This window comes from Pseudopodoces humilis, chromosome 15 (genome assembly GCF_049639895.1).
Source record: "Pseudopodoces humilis isolate 2021_Gansu_Grassland_sample_001 chromosome 15, ASM4963989v1, whole genome shotgun sequence".
In the NCBI taxonomy this organism is placed as follows: domain Eukaryota; kingdom Metazoa; phylum Chordata; class Aves; order Passeriformes; family Paridae; genus Pseudopodoces; species Pseudopodoces humilis.
Genome location: NC_142214.1, coordinates 19,158,855 through 19,180,772, shown reverse-complemented (window position 1 = coordinate 19,180,772; position 21,918 = coordinate 19,158,855). Strand labels below are relative to the sequence as shown.

At 49.6% G+C, this 21,918-nt stretch overlaps 1 protein-coding gene across 12 annotated transcripts in view; it reads left to right on the top strand.

Annotated features, from left to right (window-relative positions):
* The window catches only part of ARHGEF9 (Cdc42 guanine nucleotide exchange factor 9), a 197,029-nt gene that overhangs the window by 128,466 nt on the left and 46,645 nt on the right, over window positions 1-21,918 (top strand). For all 12 annotated transcript variants that reach the window (XM_014256478.2, XM_014256477.2, XM_088062766.1 and 9 more), the window contains 3 exons: window positions 5,786-5,965; window positions 15,654-15,845; window positions 21,672-21,851. In XM_014256478.2, coding sequence (XP_014111953.2) covers window positions 5,786-5,965; window positions 15,654-15,845; window positions 21,672-21,851 — 552 coding nt within the window. The remainder of the gene's footprint in view (window positions 1-5,785; window positions 5,966-15,653; window positions 15,846-21,671; window positions 21,852-21,918) is intronic.

The following is a 21,918-nucleotide window of genomic DNA, read 5'->3' as shown; positions in this document are numbered from 1 at the left end:
AGTAGGCAGTAAGTGTTGATGAGTTGGGAATATTTAGCAAAACGTTGCAGTAGGGGCTGATTTCACTCAAAGATGTTTAATCCTCGACTGCCTCACTGCAGGCAGGGACTGAGGTGGAGCAGATGTTCCTGTCCAGTTGTGCATCCTGGCTTGGGAAGTGAGCAGAGCCAGGGAAAATGCATCAGATTGGAGGCACCCCTTCCCCAAAATGATTTTCCAGTTGGTCCTGTCGTGTGGAGCTGGGGCAGAGTCCCCCTGCAGGGACACAGCTGGGTCGTGGCTCGGAGGTTTAAACCCTGCAGTGGCCTGGGAGAAGCTGTAAGGCCTGGCTCAGAGGTCACGCTGTAAATGTGCTTTGGGAAGCCATCCTAGGTGGTGTTGCTGGGCTTTTCTCATCAGGATGTGCTGTGGACAGACTGTGAGAGGCATTCTCCCCTTCCCTTCCTCTCCGTTGGCTCATGTGGATTGCTCCAGACCCGCTCCAGTAACAGGGTCAGACAGATTCCACCAGGTCCTGTGACAGGGAGCTGTTCCTGTTATTCCTTTTAGTCTTTGTTTTCCTGCTTACTTTGATGGGAACAGTTACTTGATCTTGATAAAGGTGCCACAAAGGCATGGCTGGAGAAGAAAACTGTAAAATCTCGAGTCAAACTCCCACTTTTGAGCAGCTCCTTTGTATTCCTTGGGAGCTCCCCTGTGGCATTAATGACACAATAAAGCCCTTTGGCTTTGGAAGGTGTGAGGGGAGAGGGGGACAGTGGGGATCTTGGGCCAGATGGACCTTTCTGAGCTTTGCCAGCACAGGTGAGGACAGAGTTCAGCATCCCTGGCACGCACTGTCGGAGGTGGGGCCTTGCAGAGTCCCCTGGAACCTTTTTTTACTGTTTGTTGTTGTCATCGTTTTATTTTGGCAGCACCTCCAGTGTAATTCTGTCTTTCCAGTGGCCACATTCCATCCTGGAAATGACACCAGATGGGAAGACAAAGCAAGGAATGGTTTCATTCCTTTCCTCCTGCTTTGCTCGCTGTTGTAAAGCACTCACCTGTTGTGCTGAGAGTGTCTTGAAGGAGCATCTGTAGAGGGAGGGTTTGTGACTGAGTTGTTGGAGGTTTCCTGTGGAAACCTGTGGGGAAATTCCCTGGGAAGGCTGAGGCTGTGGTCCTGGTGCTTCAGTGATAATACACCCCATTCTTAGCGTGCTTACAGCTGTGCATGGAATTAGGGAGAGCCTTGTCTTTCTGCCCTTCTTATTTTCCTCATGAAATCCATTTGTTTGTGGTGCAGGGATGTGGAAGTGGCTCCTCCTGTCTGTGCCCTGGGATTTCCCTTTGCCCATGGCCAGGTGTTGGTTGGGCTAGTGCCTGGGGCCCAGCCCACAACATCCCAAGAGTTCATCTGCTCTTCTGCCCACTGAGAAAGCTTTTCCTCCACCCCCAGAAAGTGCTCTGCAGGCTCCTGTAAAGCAGGAAACATTATTCTCAGGTCTGTAGTTCCCAAAGGCTCCTGGGCATTTCTGCATTGATGTTACGAGGTGAAAGCATTGAGGAATTTTTCTCTTTGGGCTCTTTACTTTGAACAAGCAACTGACAGGAATAATTGATTTTAATAGGAAGTAGGACTTCCACCTGGCAGACAGGCAGTGCTCAGGGGTGTCAGACTCAATGTCCTTGTCACCTGCTGCATTTCTTCTCGCTGCTTCTCTTTTCCTATGGGTAGGACACTTTCCCAGATATCCAAGTTCTAATTTTTGTCAATTTACAAGGCTGAGATTTTGTGAATTCTTCTGGTGGGCACAGAGAACATAACTTTATTTCCATCAACCTTTACCCTACAGAAAACCTCTGTGTCTGGGAGAATGTGCTTTAATATTTGACTATTCCTGTAGTGATTATTATTCTCAAATTCCATTCTTTGGTTTTGGCAGCAGCCAAATTGTAGATGGGATGAACATTAAGATGTGGGAAATGTAAACTTCTGCCTCAGCCAGTTAAGCAGGGTGATTTCTAGGGCATGATTCACCTGGCTGGAAGGTAGATTGCTGAAATAGCTGGGATGAATCATGCTCCAGATGTGTCTCTTTCTCTTCACTGGCTATCAGGGAGTCCAGATGACTCCCTCAGCTGCAGTGTGGGAGAATCTGACTTCATGACAGACAAGTTCCTTCCCAACAAGGTCTCTGGTTGAATATCTCTGACCACAGCTCTAAGCCCAGCTTTGAAGCTGAGAGAAGTGAACTTTGTGCAGCAAAGAGCTCCTGTGCTGAATTCTCTGAGAAAATTATATTTCATGCTGACCTTTCTCCAGTTTGTCATCTCTTGCTGCTGCAGATGTCAGATTCTGTCTCCATAACCCTGGCCTGAGAGAGCTGGACGGCTCCATGGATGCAGCAAGATGTCTTGCAAGATAAATTAAAGTGGATCTTTTCATTTTAGGCCCTGACATTCTCTCAATGGACTCAGCACGTGGGGTGGCTGGAACTCCAGTTCTCGCCATCCTTTTGGTGCAGGCTGAGCTGGGTTTGTGTTCCAAAAGGCCAAGGCTTGCTTGGAGGATTCCTGGGATGTGGAGCCCTTCTTTGGGCTGAGAGCAAGGACCAGGGGCTGGGTGGGACCAGCCCCCGCTGGCTCTGCTCAGTGAGAACCAAGCACTTGGAGCCTTTCTCCTTGAGATCAAGAAGCGCCTTGCAAAGCCATCCCAACTCCTGACATCCCCTGAAAGCACCTTGCAGACCTGTGTGTTAACAGCAGAAACAGGCTGAGGTGTGAGCCGTGTCCCTCTGTGTCCCTCTGTGTCCCTCTGTGTCCCTCTGTGTCCCTCTGTGTCCCTTTGTGTCCCTTTGTGTCCCTCTGTGTCCCTCTGTGTCCCTTTGTGTCCCTTTGTGTCCCTCTGTGTCCCTCTGTGTCCCTTTGTGTCCCTTTGTGTCCCTCTGTGTCCCTCTGTGTCCCTTTGTGTCCCTCTGTGTCCCTCTGTGTCCCTTTGTGTCCCTTTGTGTCCCTCTGTGTCCCTTTGTGTCCCTTTGTGTCCCTTTGTGTCCCTCTGTGTCCCTTTGTGTCCCCCCTCCAGCCCTCCCTGGCCAGGCCCTGCTCCTCAGAGCTGGCATTTGTGCCTTGGGCTCGGGAAGGGATTTTTGCAAAGTAGGCTGGGAGGGTTTGAAGCTCAGTCCCTGTGAAGTTGGGGCTCAGTGACGTTTCTGTGGCAGGTTGTGCCCAGAACTGGCTGTGTGTGAAGTGACAGCAGTCTCTGTCAGCTGGAGCAGAAGCAGCAGGGACACGGCTCCTGCGTAATAGCTCTGTTCCTGGTTCCTCAGCACTGCAAAAGGGACTAAAATACCCAATGGCATTAACAAAAGGAACAAGTGTCAGGCCAACCCGATTCATTTTTTGACAAGAAAACTGATTTTTGAGCCAAAGAGAACGTACTCTACTGCGTTTACTGAGAGGGGCTGAATGCAGGATCACTGTGAGCCACGGCTGGGAGGTGGCCATGGGGAAAGGAGGACGTGAGGTATTACTGGGAGGTCTCTGTGACTCTGGAATAAATATTTCATGCTGTTCCACAAATCTCTGGTAAGGTCCCTTTGGGAATAGTATTTGCAATTCTGGTCATCTGTGTTCCAGAAAAATGCAGGCAGGGTACGTGGAAGCCTGAAAGGGCTGGTGAGATGCCTGGGGGAAGGAAAAGCTGGGGGCTGGAAGGGCAGAACTTCCTTACCTGGGAAAGCACACCTGGACAGCATCCAGAAATACGGCAGAGGGGCACTGGTGAAGGATGAGAGCTCAGTGCTGGCAGAAGAAGAGAGAAATGGTTCCTGCTCTCAAATGTATCGTGGGGTCTGAAGTCTCGTCCCTGCCAGATCTGTCCTGGGGTTCTCTGTGCTTTAAACTGATCCCTATTTATGGGAGCATCCAGAAACCTTGACTGGGAGCAGAGAAGGGGCTGTGAGGAGGCACTGGAACACCTCTGAGCATCCAGCTGTTGCACTGGGATCAGGACTCTGTACCTGTTACTTCTCCAGATGTGGCTCCCCTGCTCTGGGGTGAGCTGGGGCTCCATCACCCTCTGACTGCAGCAGCTGCTGGTTTGGGTGGGACTCTCTGGTGCCCAGCTGTGTTTCAAAAGCCCAGATGTGGCATAACCCCTCCCTGAAGCAGGAGGTGCCCTCTGCCACCACCTGAGGCCTTGATCCGTGCCTTGGTTTCCTGCCTGGTGTCCCAGGACCTTGTGAGGCTCATGTGGAAAAGTCCCCTGTGTGACACTCAAAGGGGACAGGTTTCTTCTGCAGCTGAGTTTGACTTAGAAGGGCCAGTTTGTCAGAGTGAAAGTGGGAGGAACACAGCTTTACTTCAATTTTTTTCCCACTGACTGCATCCATCTGGGTTTGAGGATGAAAGGCACTGCCAGGTTAAGCCTCGCAGGTCTTGCTGCTTTGTGTGGCTGCCTACAACTGAAGGGCTGGAACTGCAGCTCCCACTGTCCCAAACCCAAGGAGTTCAGATTTTTAAAGGAAAGCCAGTCCAAGGCAAATGGTAAATCAGGCCCTTTAATGTGTTGGCTGGATTGTCTGCAGGACTTGAGTGTTCTCTGAGGCTGTACTAGAAGGTCTCCTTCGAGTTCTCACTGTGCAGGCAGTGATTAACAGGGGTTTGGGGGAGCAGCTGTCATGAAGAGCTTCTACACTTGCATACCCCCAGCGAGGGGTTTTTATCTGTGTGCTTGGTGTTCTGCCTCACCACAACAAGGGCTGGAATGGTCACAGGGTTGAGCTCTGTCCCTGTGAGCTCAAACTGGGCCTTGGAGGGAGCCCAAGTCCATGGTCAGGGTGTCTCAGTGGCAGAACTAATGAACGAGGCCCAGGATGGCTCTGACAGGCTGATGGGGAAAATCTGTATTTGCTGGGGCAGCCTCAGTGCTCAGTGCAGTTCCTGCAGTGGGCAAAACGTAAACACAATTTATTACTCTGTTAAAAACCACACAGCTGTCAGTCAGAGGAGCAGGGGCTGTCCTGGCCGTGGATGGATGGATGGATGGATGGATGGATGGATGGATGGATGGATGGATGGATGGATGGATGGATGGTGGTGTGGAAGCCACCAGTGATGGGATGATCCCTCCTGCCAGGAGGAGCAGGAGTTTCCTGTCTGTCACAAAGGAGGCCTGGGCTGTGGGTTCTGAGGCTCCCTGAGCTCCACAGGCAGAGATGTTCCCAAGCTCCTGTCAGATGCCAGGCTGGCCTCAGTCCAGTGTCCAGGGTCCAGGATCTGCTCCATGTGCTGTCCCCACGGGCAGGAGCAGCAGGATGGGGCAGAGCTCGGGCTGGGCCAGGCTGGGGCAGGTCAGCAGCGTGCCAGGAGTGAGGGGTGTCAGTACATCACCAGCACTGAACCAGGCAGCCTCCAGTTTCAAAAAAACCCTTCTAAACACGTGCACTAACTTTGCTTGGATCTGCATGGAAAGCCTCCCCGAGCCTCTGACATTTCCACTGAAGTGAAAATTCCTTTGCAGGCCTCCACCGCTTGTTCTGGCTGGTTTTGGGATCTGTGCAGCGGAATTATCCCTGACAGATGTGCACGTGTGGGGGTGGGAGGGGAGGTGCCAGGCCCTGGGGGACACCCAGAGCTTTCCTGGCACGGTTGGGAGCGGGATGAGGGCGGTGGGAACGGAAAAACGCGAGGGTGGAATCGCCACGGAGCCGATGTTTGGCTGCGAGCTTGGCTGCGTGTGCTGCTGTGCATGTGTGGGGCTGGGGCTGCAGGCGCTCCCTGACTCTGCTTTTCTCTCCCCAAGCTGATCAGTGGTGGTTCCATTGTCAGTGCTGAGGCAGTATGGGATCACGTCACCATGGCCAACCGGGAGTTGGCGTTTAAAGCAGGAGACGTCATCAAGGTCCTGGATGCTTCCAACAAGGACTGGTGGTGGGGTCAGATCGATGATGAGGAAGGATGGTTTCCCGCCAGCTTCGTGAGGGTGAGTGCTCTTCTGTTTTTTACTGCTCAGGACATCAAGGACTGAGCTCTTCCTCAGTTTTTAATGTGTTTGTTCTCCCTGATGCTGATTCCCACTTCACTGCCTGTTTTCTGTCCAAAAATGAGAAGCAAAGAAGGTTTCTGCTTGCTGCTGCCTCCCCAGAACATAACTTTACCCCTCTGGTGCAGCTCCTGTGTCTCCCCCAGGTCTGGCCAGTACCAAGAGTGAGAGATCCATGACTGGAACTGGAGCTGGGCTGCCCAAAAAAGCTAATTCTGTTTCTCTGGCCTGGGATTACAAATTGTGTTTGGTATTTTGAGTCTGACCCTGCAGCCGGTGGTGGCAACAGGTCTGGAGAATGGATTTGTGTCAGGTGTGATTGAGGTGAAAACCTTCCTGCAGAAACACTCTCACCTGTGTCACTGACACGTCTCCCAGAACAATTCTCATTTTGTTTGCTTCATTTAAACTCTGAAATATCCTGGGCCAGTTTAACCCCTCAGTGCACTGACTGCTGCTGATTTCTTTGTGGTTCTGGGGAAAAGATTTTTAACAGCCCTTCAGTGTGGTGTCATAAACAATCTGTCCATGGGAGGTTTAAGAGCAGTCTGGAAAGCACTGTCCTGTCTTAAAAACACACCAAAAATCCAAATGAACCAGTGGCTTTAGGGTCACTTGTCTTGGCTGAATTCCCCACATTGCCCTACACTTTTCAAAGGCTGGAAGGATGAAATTGAGGGGAACAAAGGAGAGGGGAATCAGTGAATCTCAGACAAATGTCTGGAACAAATCCTGGATCCTCATCCTTGGTGCTGAGGGTCACAGCAGCCTGATCATGCAGGTTTATTTCCTGTATCCCAGTGAGACCAATCCTTCCATCAGCTCTGCAAGAGGCTGGCTTGGCTATTCCATTTGGGAATCACTTGCTGAGGGCAGGCAGGGACCAGACACCTGCCCTTGCCCCTCCCAGAGGGGAACAACACCTGGCTGTGCTGCCTTTGTGAGAATTAATATTTAAAAACAAGAGTTCTGGCTCATTTTGTCTGCAGGTCTTGAAGGGAGGCTGGAGGGAAAGATTTTCCCCCCCCAGGTTTCCAAATCAGCTGGATGAGAAATGAAAGAACTGTGAGAGGAGCAGAGGATCACTCACATCATGAGGAGGCTCCGTTTTCCTCTGTTGTACTTTGAGCCCTCCTTTTTTAAGATTATTCTCTTCTTTTAAGAGAAGTTTTAAGATCAGGAAACTGCCTGATTTAGCCTGGGTGATTCTAGTTTTACTTGCAAAATAATTGTTTTTCTTTATATCTGTATTTCTCTTCTGCAAGCACAGAAGGAAAAAGGAACAATATGTTGCATAGAATACGAATAACATTCAAGTGAGGGATGTCAGACAGACCAGACAGGTATAAAGCCAAGTAGGATTGATTTCAGGATATTTTAGACTTCAGGCCTCTTGTAAGGACTAGCAGGAGTGCAGGAGAAGATCACTGCACAGTTGGGTTCCTCTCAAAGTCCTTTGAATCACTTCTGAGGACAAAACTGGGCTGGGAACCCAGTTTGCAATGAGATGTCTGACGCTTCTTGCTCTCCAGCCAGATCATCTGAAAACCTTTGGCAAAGCATTTGGCACTCACGAAATCTCATAGCAGGGAACTTCACATTTGCAAGTGGAGAGGAAAACAGGAACCTGCTGATTCCCTTGGCCTCCTTTACATGACAGCCAGGGGTGGGAAACAAAATTTCTCCTGAATTCCCTGCACACACAGCAATTGTTGTCTCCTTGCTCACACCTGCACTAATCCTCTTAGGAGCTTGGGACTTGGGTAGAAAGAAGGTGGGGAGAGGAAACCACGGAGGTTTGGGAGCTCAGGAACTTTAAAGGAGAAACTGGATGATAAAGCAATGTTTTTTTTGGGGGAAGAGAAAGCACAGCATAGGAGAAGTCAAATTTGGAGCCAGCAGGGAATGGTGAATGATTTCTGCAGGGAGCTGCTGCACTCAGGGAGAAGATTATGAAAACCCCTAAGTCAGAAAGGGGGATAAGAACTCCAGAATTAAATTTAAGAGCCAGCAACGAGCTGGGTTTAGACAGATGAAGGTGTCTGTGGTGTATTTTAGTGCCTGTTCTGAGCACACTGGACACCCACAGGGTGTAGCCATGGTTGCTGCACGATGTCTTTGAACATCCTGTCAACTTCCAGTGGTCTGACAGGTTGGGAGGTACAGCTGGGGAAAAAACAGCAGGAATTTCAAGCAAGATTTCACATTCTTGTGGTGGAAATGCCACTTTTTTCTCCTCTGTGGATGGCAGAGCCTTGGGCTGTCTGTACATCATGGGCATGAGATGAGTTTTTGCATAACCTTTGACACTGGCTCAGAAAACCAGGCTCAGTGTTGGTAGGGAGGGATTTACAGCAGAGAACAACAGTCCAGGGCTGCCCATGGATCCATGGCTGTACCTTGAGGTCTCCTTTAAAAAGCACAGCAAACCTCAAAACAAAGTTCTGATTGCAGAGCCCCTCATCAAGGCTCCAAAACAGCCCAGGTGAGACACTCCCAACACAGGAAATTAAACACAAGAAATCAAATGGCTTTGTGTTTGGGCTCTGACATATTTCCACTGCAAGAGAAATAAAAAGAGTAAAGCTTATGGATGCTGTGCAGTGGAATCTTCCCTCTGAGACACAGCAGAGTGCCCCTGTCCTGGGCAGAGAGGGGGATTTATTCCTGTGTAAAGCTCTCCTCAGTCTCTCTGGATACCAGACTGAGCTTGCAGAATATATTTCTTCTCACCTCAGCAATGCTGAGTCTCCCTTCCTTATGTTACTAAGCCAAAGTAAAGAGCAAAACTGGGGCTGAGGAGCTTTTACTGCAGCTTTCATAGTGCCTGGTGACCAAGGAAGGGAAGAAATGGTCCTCCCAAGGCCTGAGCAAGGAGGGGATATAAAATCTTCTTGGTGTCCTCTTGCAGGAGAAGGTGCAGGGGTGGAGGAGTGCAGGGGTGGCAGTGCTCCGTGTTCTCTCTCACCACTGCCTTGGTTCCCCCAAGTGTTGTAATTTTAGATTGATTTTCCTGCTGAAAAGCTGCCTTTGACCCACTTTATTTTCTGCTGCTAAAGGAGAAGTGCTGGATAAATTGGAGTGAGCTTTTAAGGCACTGGGGAGAAGGAGACTGAGAAGCCAGAGCCTGGTCCCAGTGCCTGGCAGCTCGTGCCCTTACTGGGCTGGTGGGTTTAGATTTTAGCTGTGCCTGCTCTGAATTGCAGGTGTAATTCCCCATCTTTCTGCCCCATCTGCTGCCTTTTGCCTGTAAAATGTGATTCTGTCTTGTTGAACTCATCACTCAGCTGTTTTTCCCCTGCTGCAGCTCTTGCATTAGCATTCCCTCAGAGCCAGGGGCATCAAGCTGAGATTTCCCAAAGGAAGGGGCTGGAGCTGAGCTGTCCTCACCTGTTGGATGTGTTGGGATGTGCTGCAGTGCCTGCTGCAGTCAGAGCCCTCGAGAGGAGATTTGATTCTCCTGTGGCAAATCCAGCTCAAAAATAGCAGTGCTGGAGGTAGGGCCTGGCATGGGCAGAGCTGCTGGGGACAGCTGAGCTGCAGTTTGGGGTTTCCTAAAGACAAGGAGCATCTCAGCATCCCCAGAGCTCCTGTGCCACCTGCAGCTCAGACAGCTCCCCCAGAGGGGCACACACTGGCACCGTGTCCTTCCCTAGACCAGCTGGTTTGGAGAGAGGTGCAAAAACAGAGTTTTAAAGGCAAACCAGGCAGGAATCTCCACAGCCCCTCCCAGGCACAAACCTGCAGAGCCCCTTCCCTGGCCCTGCCCTTCCTCACCCTGGCAGGGCTCTGCAGTGAGCTCTGAGCTTCTGCTGTGCCACCTGTGTGTCCCACAGCAGGGATGAGCCCTAATTCCCAGTCTTCTGATGGATGGAGTGGAGCACATCCAGTTTGCTGCAGCGTCCAAGCAGCTTTTGGTCCCTGCTGGAGCTCCAGCCCCTGGGAATCTGTGTTGGGATTGCAGGGAACAGGGAGGGAGCACAGGGAGCTGCTCTTGTTCACCTTTTGGGGATACAGAGCCTGAGGCTGTCCCTGCACAATCCCTTCTTTTCTCCTTTGCCAGGAATGAATAAAAGGTGTTTCTCACCTTGGGTAAAGGGAATTTCTGAGGAAAAGGGCTTGGGAATGTGACACTGCACAGGACACAGCCCTGGCAGCAGCTCAGGGAGTCAGGGAAGGGGCAGATCCTGCAGGAGTGTGTGGATGGGTGGGAGAGAGCCCTGAGGCTCTGTGCTTCCATGGATTCCTGCAGGTTTGGAGCCTCTGGCACTGCAACCCCCTGTGCTGGCCACACTTGTCCTGTCCAATCCAGATTCCCTGGAATGGCAGCAGCTCTCTGGAAGGATGTGTCAGTGTCATTAATCTGCCACGTTCGTTAATTGTGAGCGAGAATCCAGAGCGGCACATCAGCTGCTGGTTTTGTTCTTGTGAATATCCACTGGAAGCAGGTTAATAATCCAGCTGGCTGGTAAAAATGTTTGGTTTATTGTGGTTTCTGATCATTATGAGGAGATCAGGCCTCAGTGCCTGTTGAAGGAAAAAGTCCTCTCCATCCAGTGCCTGCAGTGAGCAGGGTAAATCTGCAATAATTGCAGGTCACTGATGCTGGCCCAGTGCCATTGGGTGATTTCATGCACCATTTGGGTAAAGCTGCAAGCTGATAAATTGTATTTATAGAAATTTTATATCATAGAATCACAGCTTGGTTTGGCTTGGGAGGACCTCAAAGCCCACCCAGTGCCACCCCTGCCATGGCAGGGACACCTCCCACTGTCCCAGGTGCTCCCAGCCCCAATGTCCAGCCTGGCCTTGGACATTCCAGGGATCCAGGGGCAGCCCCAGCTGCTCTGGGAATTCCATCCCAGCCCCTCCCCACCCTCACAGGGAACAATTCCTGCCCAGTATCCCATCCAGCCCTGCCCTCTGGCACTGGGAGCCATTCCCTGTGTCCTGTCCCTCCATCCCTTGTCCCCAGTCCCTCTCCAGCTCTCCTGGAGCTCCTTTAGGTCCTGGAAGGGGCTCTGAGCTCTGAAACCACCTTGCCACAGGTCCCTGGGTGTGTCAGGCATGTTCTGCCCTCAGTGAAGCTGTGGTGGCTCTCACCTCCTTGTTTTCCACGTGCCTGGATGTATTTTCCAGGAATCTGCTCCATGCTCTTGCTGGGCACTGAGGTGAGCCTGCCTGGCCTGTGGTTCCCTGGGTGTTCCTTTTTTCCCTTTCTGAAGGGATATCAGTCATAGAGAACATGAATTAGCACAAAGCCACCATCAGCTCTCCCTGCCTCCCAGAACTGGTCCTTAGGGAAAAGGGCTTTTTTTATTTGATTATTTTACTTTTATCTGCCTCTGCAGGTTCTTGCATTACGCAAGAGCTGGTCATGACTTCCCAATTAGGGTTGAATTTTGAAATAGGACTGGGAGCCTCATGATAAGCCTGTTCCTCTCCACATGGAGGGGCCTTTCAATGGGAAACATCACGTAGGACCAACATTATGCAACTGGATTTTTTTTTTCTGTAGTTTTCACTGATTTCTTTTAATTAATTCTTGACACAGAGTGCTTGAAATGGCTCTCAGGGCTTGTTTGGCTGCCGGGCCTTTTTCATGGCCTGGGGGAAACCCTCCCAGTCCTGTTTTATTTTACAGCTCCTGATGTTTTGCATTACAGAGGTGTTTAAAGAGACCTCGGATTTATTATTGTAGGGTTGTTTATCCTTAAAACCAGTGTCATTGGATGCAGGAATTCAATCTGGGATCCCAGTGCTGTGCCAAGCCCTGAACTGCTGAGGAGCTTCTTGGAATCCGAGTGAGCAGCAGAGCTGAGAAGCTGCCAGGGAGCTCCTGTCCCATCCCTGCTCCCTGGAAATCCTCACAGGGATAGCAGCCACCCATCCTGAGCTGGGAGTGCTGGGGAGATAGGATTAAAGTGGGAGAAAACAAGAGTTGTGAGGTTTCTTTTCTAACACTGGAGATGTTTGCACTGAGGGGTGTTTGTGCATTTGTTCTGGTTGGAAGGACGGGGAGCAGACAGAACTTTTTCCAGGTGTGGGATCTCAGCTGTTCCCGACAGGAAGGAGGGAAATTCAGGCATTTCAGGCAATTTTGGGAGCCTCATGTGTGTGAAACAGAGGGGTCACCCTGTTAGAGCTGCTGGGCTAAAACAGGAGCATTCACAGCTTTGTCTAAATCAGCTCAGTCTGACATTTCAGAAGTTTTTGGGCAAGGCCAGCATCTCCCCAGTGTGCCTGTGCCCACCTGGCTGTCACCTGCAGCTCCATCACTGCTGATGCATTTCAGTCCATATTGAAACAGCTCCATGAGTTTTTCCATGATTATCCCTGGGTTTAGGTGAGGAAACCTCCTCCAGCTTCAAGGACTGGCCCAAGGTCAGTTCCAGAGCTGCCACTGCACCTCAGCTTTTGTTAGTCATGGTCCCAACTTCCAGTGATGCCCTGGAAGAAGAATCCTTGCTGGAATTTCAGAGGTTTAGGTGGAAACAGGACTGGGATTCATCCTTCCATCAGCAGCAGAGGCTGGAGAGCACAGGGTGGAACCTTCAGCTTCCTCTGGAGCTGATAAAATTGTTGCATTTGTTTTTAATCTAAGGCAGAAGTCATCTAGATTAGAACTGTATTTTTTTTTTTCCCTTTGGGAACATGGATCCTAGCAGGAAGGAGCAAAAATTTCATTAAGGAAGAAAGCAGGACTCCTGAGATTCTCAGATGAGGAAGGAGGGAGTGCTCCTGCTGTGCACAAAAAGCTGCCTGAATTTGAGGAATCATGAAAGTTTGCAAGTTTGCTATCTGCCTTGAAGTTTCAAAGCCCTTTAGGATTCATGACTCAGGCTTACACACACTTGCCTTGTAATGATTAGATCTTTCTGGCTTTTTTTTGAAGTGAAACTCAATTTTTTTCTCATGATCACCTGACTCCAGGAGGAAGAGCTTTAAAAATATGCTCTGCTGCCAAACTGGCAGGAATGTCATCAAACTTGGTAACAAGCTGTTCCAGTTGGGTTTGGGAAGGCTGCAAAATCCTTTTCTGTAGGAGAAGAAAAGCAGGGTGACAAGTTATTTTAAACTTCACCCAACAGGGTTTAATCCCCACACTGGTCCTGGATTTTCCACATCTCTTTGCTTTGGGATGCCAGTGAAGCTGTCACCAGGACATATCCCTTGGAGGACTCCCTGTGCCATTCTGTCCTTCCCAGGACCCATTTTCCCTTCTCAAGGTGCCCCCAAGTTTTCTCAGCACTGAAATTGGTGGCACTGATGGCAGTAGTTGGCCCCCGAAGTCACTTAGCCCAACAGGGACATTGCTCAGCAGCAGCACTTCTATATTTATTTTATTTTATTTTATTTTATTTTATTTTATTTTATTTTATTTTATTTTATTTCATTTCATTTCATTTCATTTCATTTCATTTCATTTTATTATTATTTTAGTTTAGTTTAGTTTAGTTTGGTTTAGTTTAATTTAGTTTAGTTTAATTTGGTTTATTTTATTTTAGTTTGGTTTATTTTATTTTAGTTTGGTTTATTTTATTTTAGTTTATTTTATTTTATTATTATTTTAGTTTAGTTTAGTTTAGTTTGGTTTAGTTTAGTAGTTTGGTTTATTTTATTTTATTTTAGTTTGGTTTATTTTATTTTATTTTATTTTAGTTTAGTTTAGTTTAGTTTGGTTTATTTTAGTTTGGTTTATTTTATTTTATTTTATTTTGGTTTATTTTATTTTATTTTATTTTGGTTTATTTTATTTTATTTTATTTTATTTTTTATTTTATTTCATTTTATTATTATTTTAGTTTAGTTTAGTTTGGTTTAATTTAGTATAGTTTAGTTTAGTTTAATTTGGTTTATATTATTTTATTTTGGTTTATTTTATTTTATTTTGGTTTATTTTATTTTATTTTATTTTATTTTATTTTATTTTATTTTATTTTATTTTATTTTATTATTATTTTATATTTATCTTTTATTTCTTTTCCAGCATAAACCACTGCTCATGTTCATGGGGTGTTGCTCTGCCTCAGTGGACCCCAAACCCCTTCCAGAGCAGGGGGGGTTTGCTGAAAGAGATGTTTTTCTAGCCAGCTTTTGGGCTGTTTTTCTGAACAAGAGACATTTGTTTCAGCGTGCCAGGAGAGGTTTTCCATGCTGAATTCCACTGTATTTGTTGGGCTTGGATCAGCAGCTCCCTCCTTTCCCTCACAGCACCCCAGGGCTCAGCCAGGCCTCCCAGTGCTGATGGAAATCCTACAAAACCCCTTTGAATCCCCCAAATTTGCAGGTCATTAACATCCTGCTAAAGAAGCGATGGGTTTGGGGTTTTTGGGATTTTTTTAGTTGTTTTATTTTGGCCTTTACAACTCCCTGTGGGAGGGCAGAACGTGGGAGCTGCAAAAGGTGGTTTAGCAGAACAGCTGCTGGTTGGGAAAGCAGGGAAGGAGCAGGGCCAGGCTTGGAGGTTTTTACTTCCCTAATTTACAGGAGCACTGCCCTTTACAATCTGTGCAAAACCCAGTTTAAACTGAATAATGGGAAAGCAGGAAAAACTATTAACACTGACAGGAAGCCTGAAGATCAGGTTAATGATGCTGCCTGGTTTCCTTGTACTCTGTGTGTGGACAGTTCCACTCCTCACAGGAAAAGGTATTTTTAGGTTTGAAAATCCCCAGGATTTGGGGACTTCAAATGCTGAGGAGAGAAGTTGCTTCATTTCCATCACAGCTGAGGTGGTCTGTGAAAGACAGAGGTAATTCTGTCAGCTCTAAGCTTTATTTAATGTTTGTTTATAAACTACCCTGAGCCCAATTTGAGTCAATCAGAGTTATTTTAAGCGGGTTTTGTGGGAAAAGGTAGCAGAAGGTACCTTGATCCTTATGGAGCACAGCCTGGTTCAGGCACACAGGAGAGAGCTGGAATTTGCAATTTCCATGGATGTTTTTGATTTGCTGTTGGAAGGGAGCTTCAGTGTGCTGGAAACACAGAGATCCTTTTTCACTGCATTTTTGGAATTGTCAGTGCCCACTGCACCCATCCCAAGCTGCCCCCAGGTTTTAGGAGACTTGCTCAGGGGTGTCCATTCCGTGGGATCTGGGGATCCCAGTCCTGGGATGCCGAGGATTTGTCTGAGCCTTTGTCCCTGTGAGCTGCTGAGAATGGAATGGAATGAAAAATGGAATCAGGGCTCTCACAAAGCCCCAGAAACACAGCCCAGAGCTGATGATGATGCACTTCAGATCCCTGAACCAGCCACATCTCCAATCAGCCCCTGGGAAGGGTTTATCCCTGCTCCCAGAGGATCTTCCCGTTCAGAGGGGGCCCAGCTGGAGGTGGCAGGAGCTGGGACAGCAGTGCTTGCCACCAGTAGCTGCAGTTCTCCTGTTTCACTCGTGTCCATCTCAGTCTGGAGCTGTTGGATTTCCCTGTTCACCCTGCCACAGCGTGATCTTACATTTGGGATGGAAGCAGCCAGCACTGGCAACCCCCTCCAGTGTGGGGCAGCGTGTGGGGCTGCACCAGTATGGGACTGGGCAGCGTGTGCTGGGAGCTGTGGGGTCAGCAGGGCTGCATCCACCAGAGCTGGCACTGCCAATAACCCCTTTGCTGTCCCCGTGTCCTGCAGCTGTGGGTGAACCAGGAGGATGGGGTGGAGGAGGGAACCAGCGAGGTGCAGAACGGGCACCTGGACCCCAGCGCCGACTGCCTGTGCCTGGGCAGGACCGTGCAGAACCGCGACCAGATGAGAGCCAACGTCATCAACGAGATCATGAGCACCGAGCGCCACTACATCAAACACCTCAAGGACATCTGTGAGGTACCTGGGGGGGCTGGGGCACACCTGGGGCTGTCCCCACTACATCAAACACCTCAAGGACATCTGTGAGGTACCTGGGGGGGCTGGGGCACACCTGGGGCTGTCCCCACTACACCAAACACCTCGGGGCATCTCTGAGGTACCTGGGGCTGTTCCCATGGCATCAAACACCTCAGGGACATTTCTGAGGTACCTGGGGCACACCTGGGGCTGTCCCCACTACATCAAACACCTCAAGGACATCTGTGAGGTACCTGGGGCTGGTCTGGGGCTGTCCCCATGGCATCAAACACCTCAGGGATGTCTGTGAGGTACCTGGGGCTGGCCTGGGGCTGTCCCCTCTGCATCAAACACCTCAGGGATGTCTGTGAGGTACATGGGGCACACCTGGGGCTGTCCCCATGGCATCAAACACCTCAGGGATGTCTGTGAGGTACCTGGGGCACACCTGGGGCTGTCCCCTCTGCATCAAACACCTCAGGGACATTTCTGAGGTACCTGGGGCTGGCACACCTGCCCATGAGGGGAGCTGGCAAGGGCTGAGCCTGGGTTTGTCCCTGGGCGATTTGGGAACAAGCTGGAGTGTCTGAGGACTGTGTCTAATGGAGGAGCATGCTCTGTCAATATGTATTGACAGTTCTGAGAATTTCCTGCTGGATCTGATAATTCCTTTGGTTTGTATTAACCAAAAGTGCAATTTCCTGACCTTTATTCCATAGCTCTTTGACTAAAACATGATGAGGTTGAGATCCTTCAAGCAGTCCTCTTAATTAAAACCCAATGCCATCTACTTTTGAACTTGTGATTGAGGAAATTAGGTTGTAATTAAAGCAATCAGTTACCCATGTCATCTGTGCCTTTCATGTTGGGTTCACAATTTCCCCTGGCTCAGGATGGCCCCCATTTGCCTTTTTTATGGCGAGACTCAGGGCAAAATGTTTCCACTGTGAGAAATGAAGAAGGGAACCAGCAAGTAGTGGACTTCAGCAACTGACCCCACAAATCCCCAACTTGGTTGTTGTTCATTAGGTTACAATTAACCTCTACAACCCCTTCAATTCAGGATTAGTGCCCTGAGCTGAGCCCAAAGTGCAGAGCCTGTGGTGCTGGGTTTTTGGGAAGGTGGCAGAGTTTGAGCACTGTGTGTAGAGATGTCCTTATCACTGAGAGGCAGAAGTTTGTTAGCACTGAAGTCAAAGTCTGGGGATGGCTTTCAGCTCATCCCTCGCAATGTTTAGGATTTAGTGAGCCTGTGCCCAGTCAGTGTGGTGAAGGCCCTTGGGAGCTGTGCTTAGAGGAATGTCTTCCTCCCTCATCCTTGCTGCTTTTCTCTCGGCGAGGCAGAGCAGCCATCCAAAAAGCATCTATGACACTTTGCAAATATGGAAGAGCCTTGGGATTTCAATTTGGAAACAAATGAGCTTAATTTCAATGTGCTATTTCGGTCAGAGAGCTTTGCATTGGAGAAGGGAAGAACTGCAGGCACTTCTCCACATATTGTTTCTTTCCCTGCATTTGCACTTTCCTGTTGGAAACGAAATGAACCTTCACTTGCATCTCCAGCCATGTCACCTTGTTTCTGCCAGCTGGGATCCTCAGGAGCTGCAGACAGGTTCAGCTGCAGTGGGGGAACACTGCTTTACTGCCCCCAGTGATAAATCCCAGACAGGAGAGATCCAGAAAGCTCTTTCTCTGCTCTGTGTGATGCAGACAGGGATTGAGGGGATAAATCTTACCTGCAGGTAGAGCACCAGGAAATGATTCAGCTGAGCAGGGAGGAGGACTGAAATGGGCATTCTCATCTGTGCAGTGCTGGGCTGTGCTTGCTGGAGAGAGGCTCATTATGCTCAGTGTAATCACAGCAATGCCTCTGCCTGGGGAGGGCTCCCAGAGCTCCGTGACACAGCGGGACTGGGAGAGCTGGGCTGGACTGGGAGAGCTGGGATGGACTGGGAGAGCTGGGCTGGACTGGGAGAGCTGGGCTGGACTGGGAGAGCTGGGCTGGACTGGGAGAGCTGGGATGGACTGGGAGAGTTGGGCTGGACTGGGCTCCACGTGCCCCTGGTGGGCTGTTCAGGGCTGTTGTTTGTGCCATGGCACGAGCAGGCAGCAGACGGCCCCCGATGAGCTGCTCTGACAGTGGCACATTCCCCTCTTCCCAGGGTTTTTGTTTTTGGGTTCCAGGAAGGATGAAGGGTGTGAGGTGTGAAGAGGGGATGGCAGAGCAGCTGTGGCTGGGCTGAGCCTGGGTTAGTGCTGAGTTTAGCAGTGTTCTGAGCTGCAGTGAATTAACAAATCCTGGTACCAGTGAGGCACCTGAGGATGCGAGGTCATTACTGGAGGGTGCTGATTAAGCTCCCCTCTGCTTCAGGACGCATTTCCACTCACTGCTCCCGTGCCATTACACACCCTGTTCCTACTCCCAGCACCCATGGCATGAGTCTGGCCAGGCAGGGAGCTCAGGAGCTGGCCAGCCCCGGGATGAAAATCCCCTGTGCCAGCCGAGGCCTGCGGGAGCAGCTGGATTGGAGGGAATTCCTCACCACAGCAAAGCCCCACTGCCCCCATGGCTTGCTGTGGACCAGTATCCAAGTCCTGCTTGCCTGGGACCTGGCTCTGGTTTGCTTTTCCTGTTCAAACAGTCTGAGCTTTGCTCCTGTGCTGATTCTGGTTGTGTCCCTTTGGCACCACCCTCACCTGTGTGCTGGGAGCCCTGCACTGGGAGCACTGGTGCAGCCCAAGTGGTGCTGGGCCTGGCTCAGAGATGGCTCCAGGACAGGGTAAACAGCCCCAAACTGGCTCAGAGAGGGAAAAAAAATGGAATATCATCACATCTGCCTTTGAAGTTACAGCCTGCAGCCTCCTTCACCTGCTCTCAGCCAGATGGGAAGGATGGATGGATGATGGATGGATGGATGGATGATGGATGGATGATGGATGGATGGATGGATGATGGATGGATGGATGGATGATGGATGGATGATGGATGATGGATGGATGGATGGGTGGATGGATGATGGATGGATGGATGGATGGATGATGGATGGATGGATGATGGATGGATGATGGATGGATGGATGATGGATGGATGGATGGATGGATGGATGGATGATGGATGGATGATGGATGGATGGATGGATGGATGATGGATGGATGGATGATGGATGGATGGATGATGGATGGATGGATGATGGATGGATGATGGATGGATGATGGATGGATGGATGGATGGATGGATGATGGATGGATGATGGATGGATGATGGATGGATGATGGATGATGGATGGATGGATGGATGATGGATGGATGATGGATGGATGGATGGATGATGGATGATGGATGATGGATGGATGGATGGATGGATGATGGATGATGGATGATGGATGGATGGATGATGGATGGATGATGGATGATGGATGGATGGATGGATGATGGATGGATGATGGATGGATGGATGGATGATGGATGGATGGATGGATGATGGATGATGGATGATGGATGGATGGATGATGGATGGATGATGGATGGATGGATGGATGGATGGATGATGGATGGATGGATGGATGGATGGATGGATGATGGATGATGGATGGATGATGGATGGATGATGGATGGATGATGGATGGATGGATGGATGATGGATGGATGATGGATGGATGGATGGATGGATGGATGGATGATGGATGGATGATGGATGGATGGATGGATGATGGATGGATGGATGATGGATGGATGGATGGATGGATGATGGATGGATGATGGATGGATGGATGATGGATGGATGGATGGATGGATGATGGATGATGGATGGATGATGGATGGATGGATGATGGATGGATGGATGGGTGGATGGATGATGGATGATGGATGGATGGATGATGGATGGATGATGGATGGATGGATGATGGATGGATGATGGATGGATGATGGATGGATGATGGATGGATGATGGATGGATGATGGATGGATGATGGATGGATGATGGATGGATGGATGGATGGATGGATGGATGGAATTGATGGACTGCCCACCTCTCCTGGCTGTCTCTAAACCCACTGTGGGGTGAAGAAAACTCAGCACTTAACCTCCTGCAAATCCTGCCCAACTTTGGCCTATACTTCAGGGACTACATGGAAAAGTACTTTGGAGACAGTCTGGCAGCTATTTTTAGGTATTCATTGAGCAAAACACTCTCCAACATCTGCTCATCAGTCAGCTATCCCTTCTCTGAGCAAACCTGACGGCATGAGCAGAAGGAAGATGACATTGTTTTATATAACAGAAGTAAATTTACTGGAAAAGCTCTGCAGCAGCCTCCTCTGCTGCGTGTTGTGGATGAATCTTCAGTCTCCTTTTCCTGGCTTGTGCTGGAAACCACCTTCAAACGCACAGAGAGGATGAGGCTCGGGAGCTCCTCGCATTCCTTTATTCTCCCTGTGCTTTCAGAGGTGCCTGCACTGAAATGTGCTGCTTCAGCTCCTCCAGACACGTGATTCCAGAGAAATGATGAAGCAGCACAGGGAGAGTGGGAATAGTGAGGATGGGAATTGCAGCCAATGGCAACCCCGGGGCTGGGAGGTGTTCCTGTGTTCGGGAAGGGAAGGATGGCACGGAGCAGGGTGAAGGGACACTGCTCCATGGGCACAGGGAGGGCTTTCTCCTGGCTTTCTCCTGGCTTTTTCCCCAGGCTGTTCTGAGATCAGCGGGAAAATCTGCATGGAGAGATGCTCTGTGTCCTTTCTCCCCTGTTTGGATTTTGGGTTGCCCTGTGACCATCCCGCGGCGTGGGAAGCAGCCTGCTCCCATTCCTCGTGGCCTTGGCAAATCAGAGAGGGAAACCCAGGGAAATGAGTCATCAAGGAGCTCCTGGGGGAAGAGAGACCTAGATTAGGAAGTGTAGAAGGTGTTCCATAACCCAAACTTCTCAGCTGAAAAAGCCAGGAAATTCAGGGAAATTCAGCTCAGCTGGACATGGCAGAGGTTGGGTCCGGGCCAGGTCAGACAGAATTGCATTTCTCATTCATGTTTGAAGTTCTACCTGCCAGGAACCACATGGTGAGGCTGAAGGACAGTTCATTGCAGGGTTCCAATGTTCATTGTGGCCCAGCAGCTGCATGTCACCAGCTGGCAGCGTGGCTGTGTGACTAAGCATCCCGAGTTCCCAAATTTAGCCATTCCACTGGAGCTGCTGGCGTTTTCTTCCCTTCATTTTTTTCCCTTTCCTATCTAATAAAGGCAAGCAAAGTAAGCAAAGTCATCTCCTGATGACCCCTGTGTTGTTTCTTTCCAGTCAGGATGCTGCAGAATGGACCAGGCCAGTTGCAACATCTGAGATTTGGCCTTGCAAAGTTTCTATCTAAATCATTCTGCTTGAACCTGATGATCTTAAAGATCTTTTCCAGCATTAACAATTCTGTGATTTAGTGCTGATCATCCTGACAGGTGAAGTGTGGGAGGATGAGGGGATTTGTTCAAGAACCTTCCCACCCTGCAGCACATCAGCTGCAAACTTGTTGGGGGTGCACTCAATCCCCTCATCCGGGGTTGTTGATGAAGATCTTAAACAGAACTTGATGATGGTATAAAACAGCTTCCTTGTCCTGATTACTGGGCTGAAAGGAGAAATCAGAGCAGGCTCAAACAGCCCCTCAGAGCTTTCTGTGGAAGCTGTGTCAGTGGAAGGACAGTGCTTGTAGGAGAGCTGGGTGTGAGGTGTTGGAGGCAGTGGGGTTGGCAGGACCAGGCACCCAGCACTGAACACACCTCCTTGGGGCTGTCCCCTGGATTTTGCTGCTCTCTGCAAATCCTTCTTTCTCACTGCCACAGGGTTACTTAAAGCAGTGCCGGAAGAGAAGGGACATGTTCAGCGATGAGCAGCTGAAAATCATCTTTGGGAACATCGAAGACATCTACAGATTTCAGATGGGATTTGTGCGGGACCTGGAGAAGCAGTACAACAACGAGGACCCCCATCTCAGTGAGATTGGGCCCTGCTTCCTGGAACACGTGAGTTCACTGGGCATTGTCCATGGGAGCTGGAGTGGGGAGGGAGGAGATAAAGCCAGCAGGCAGG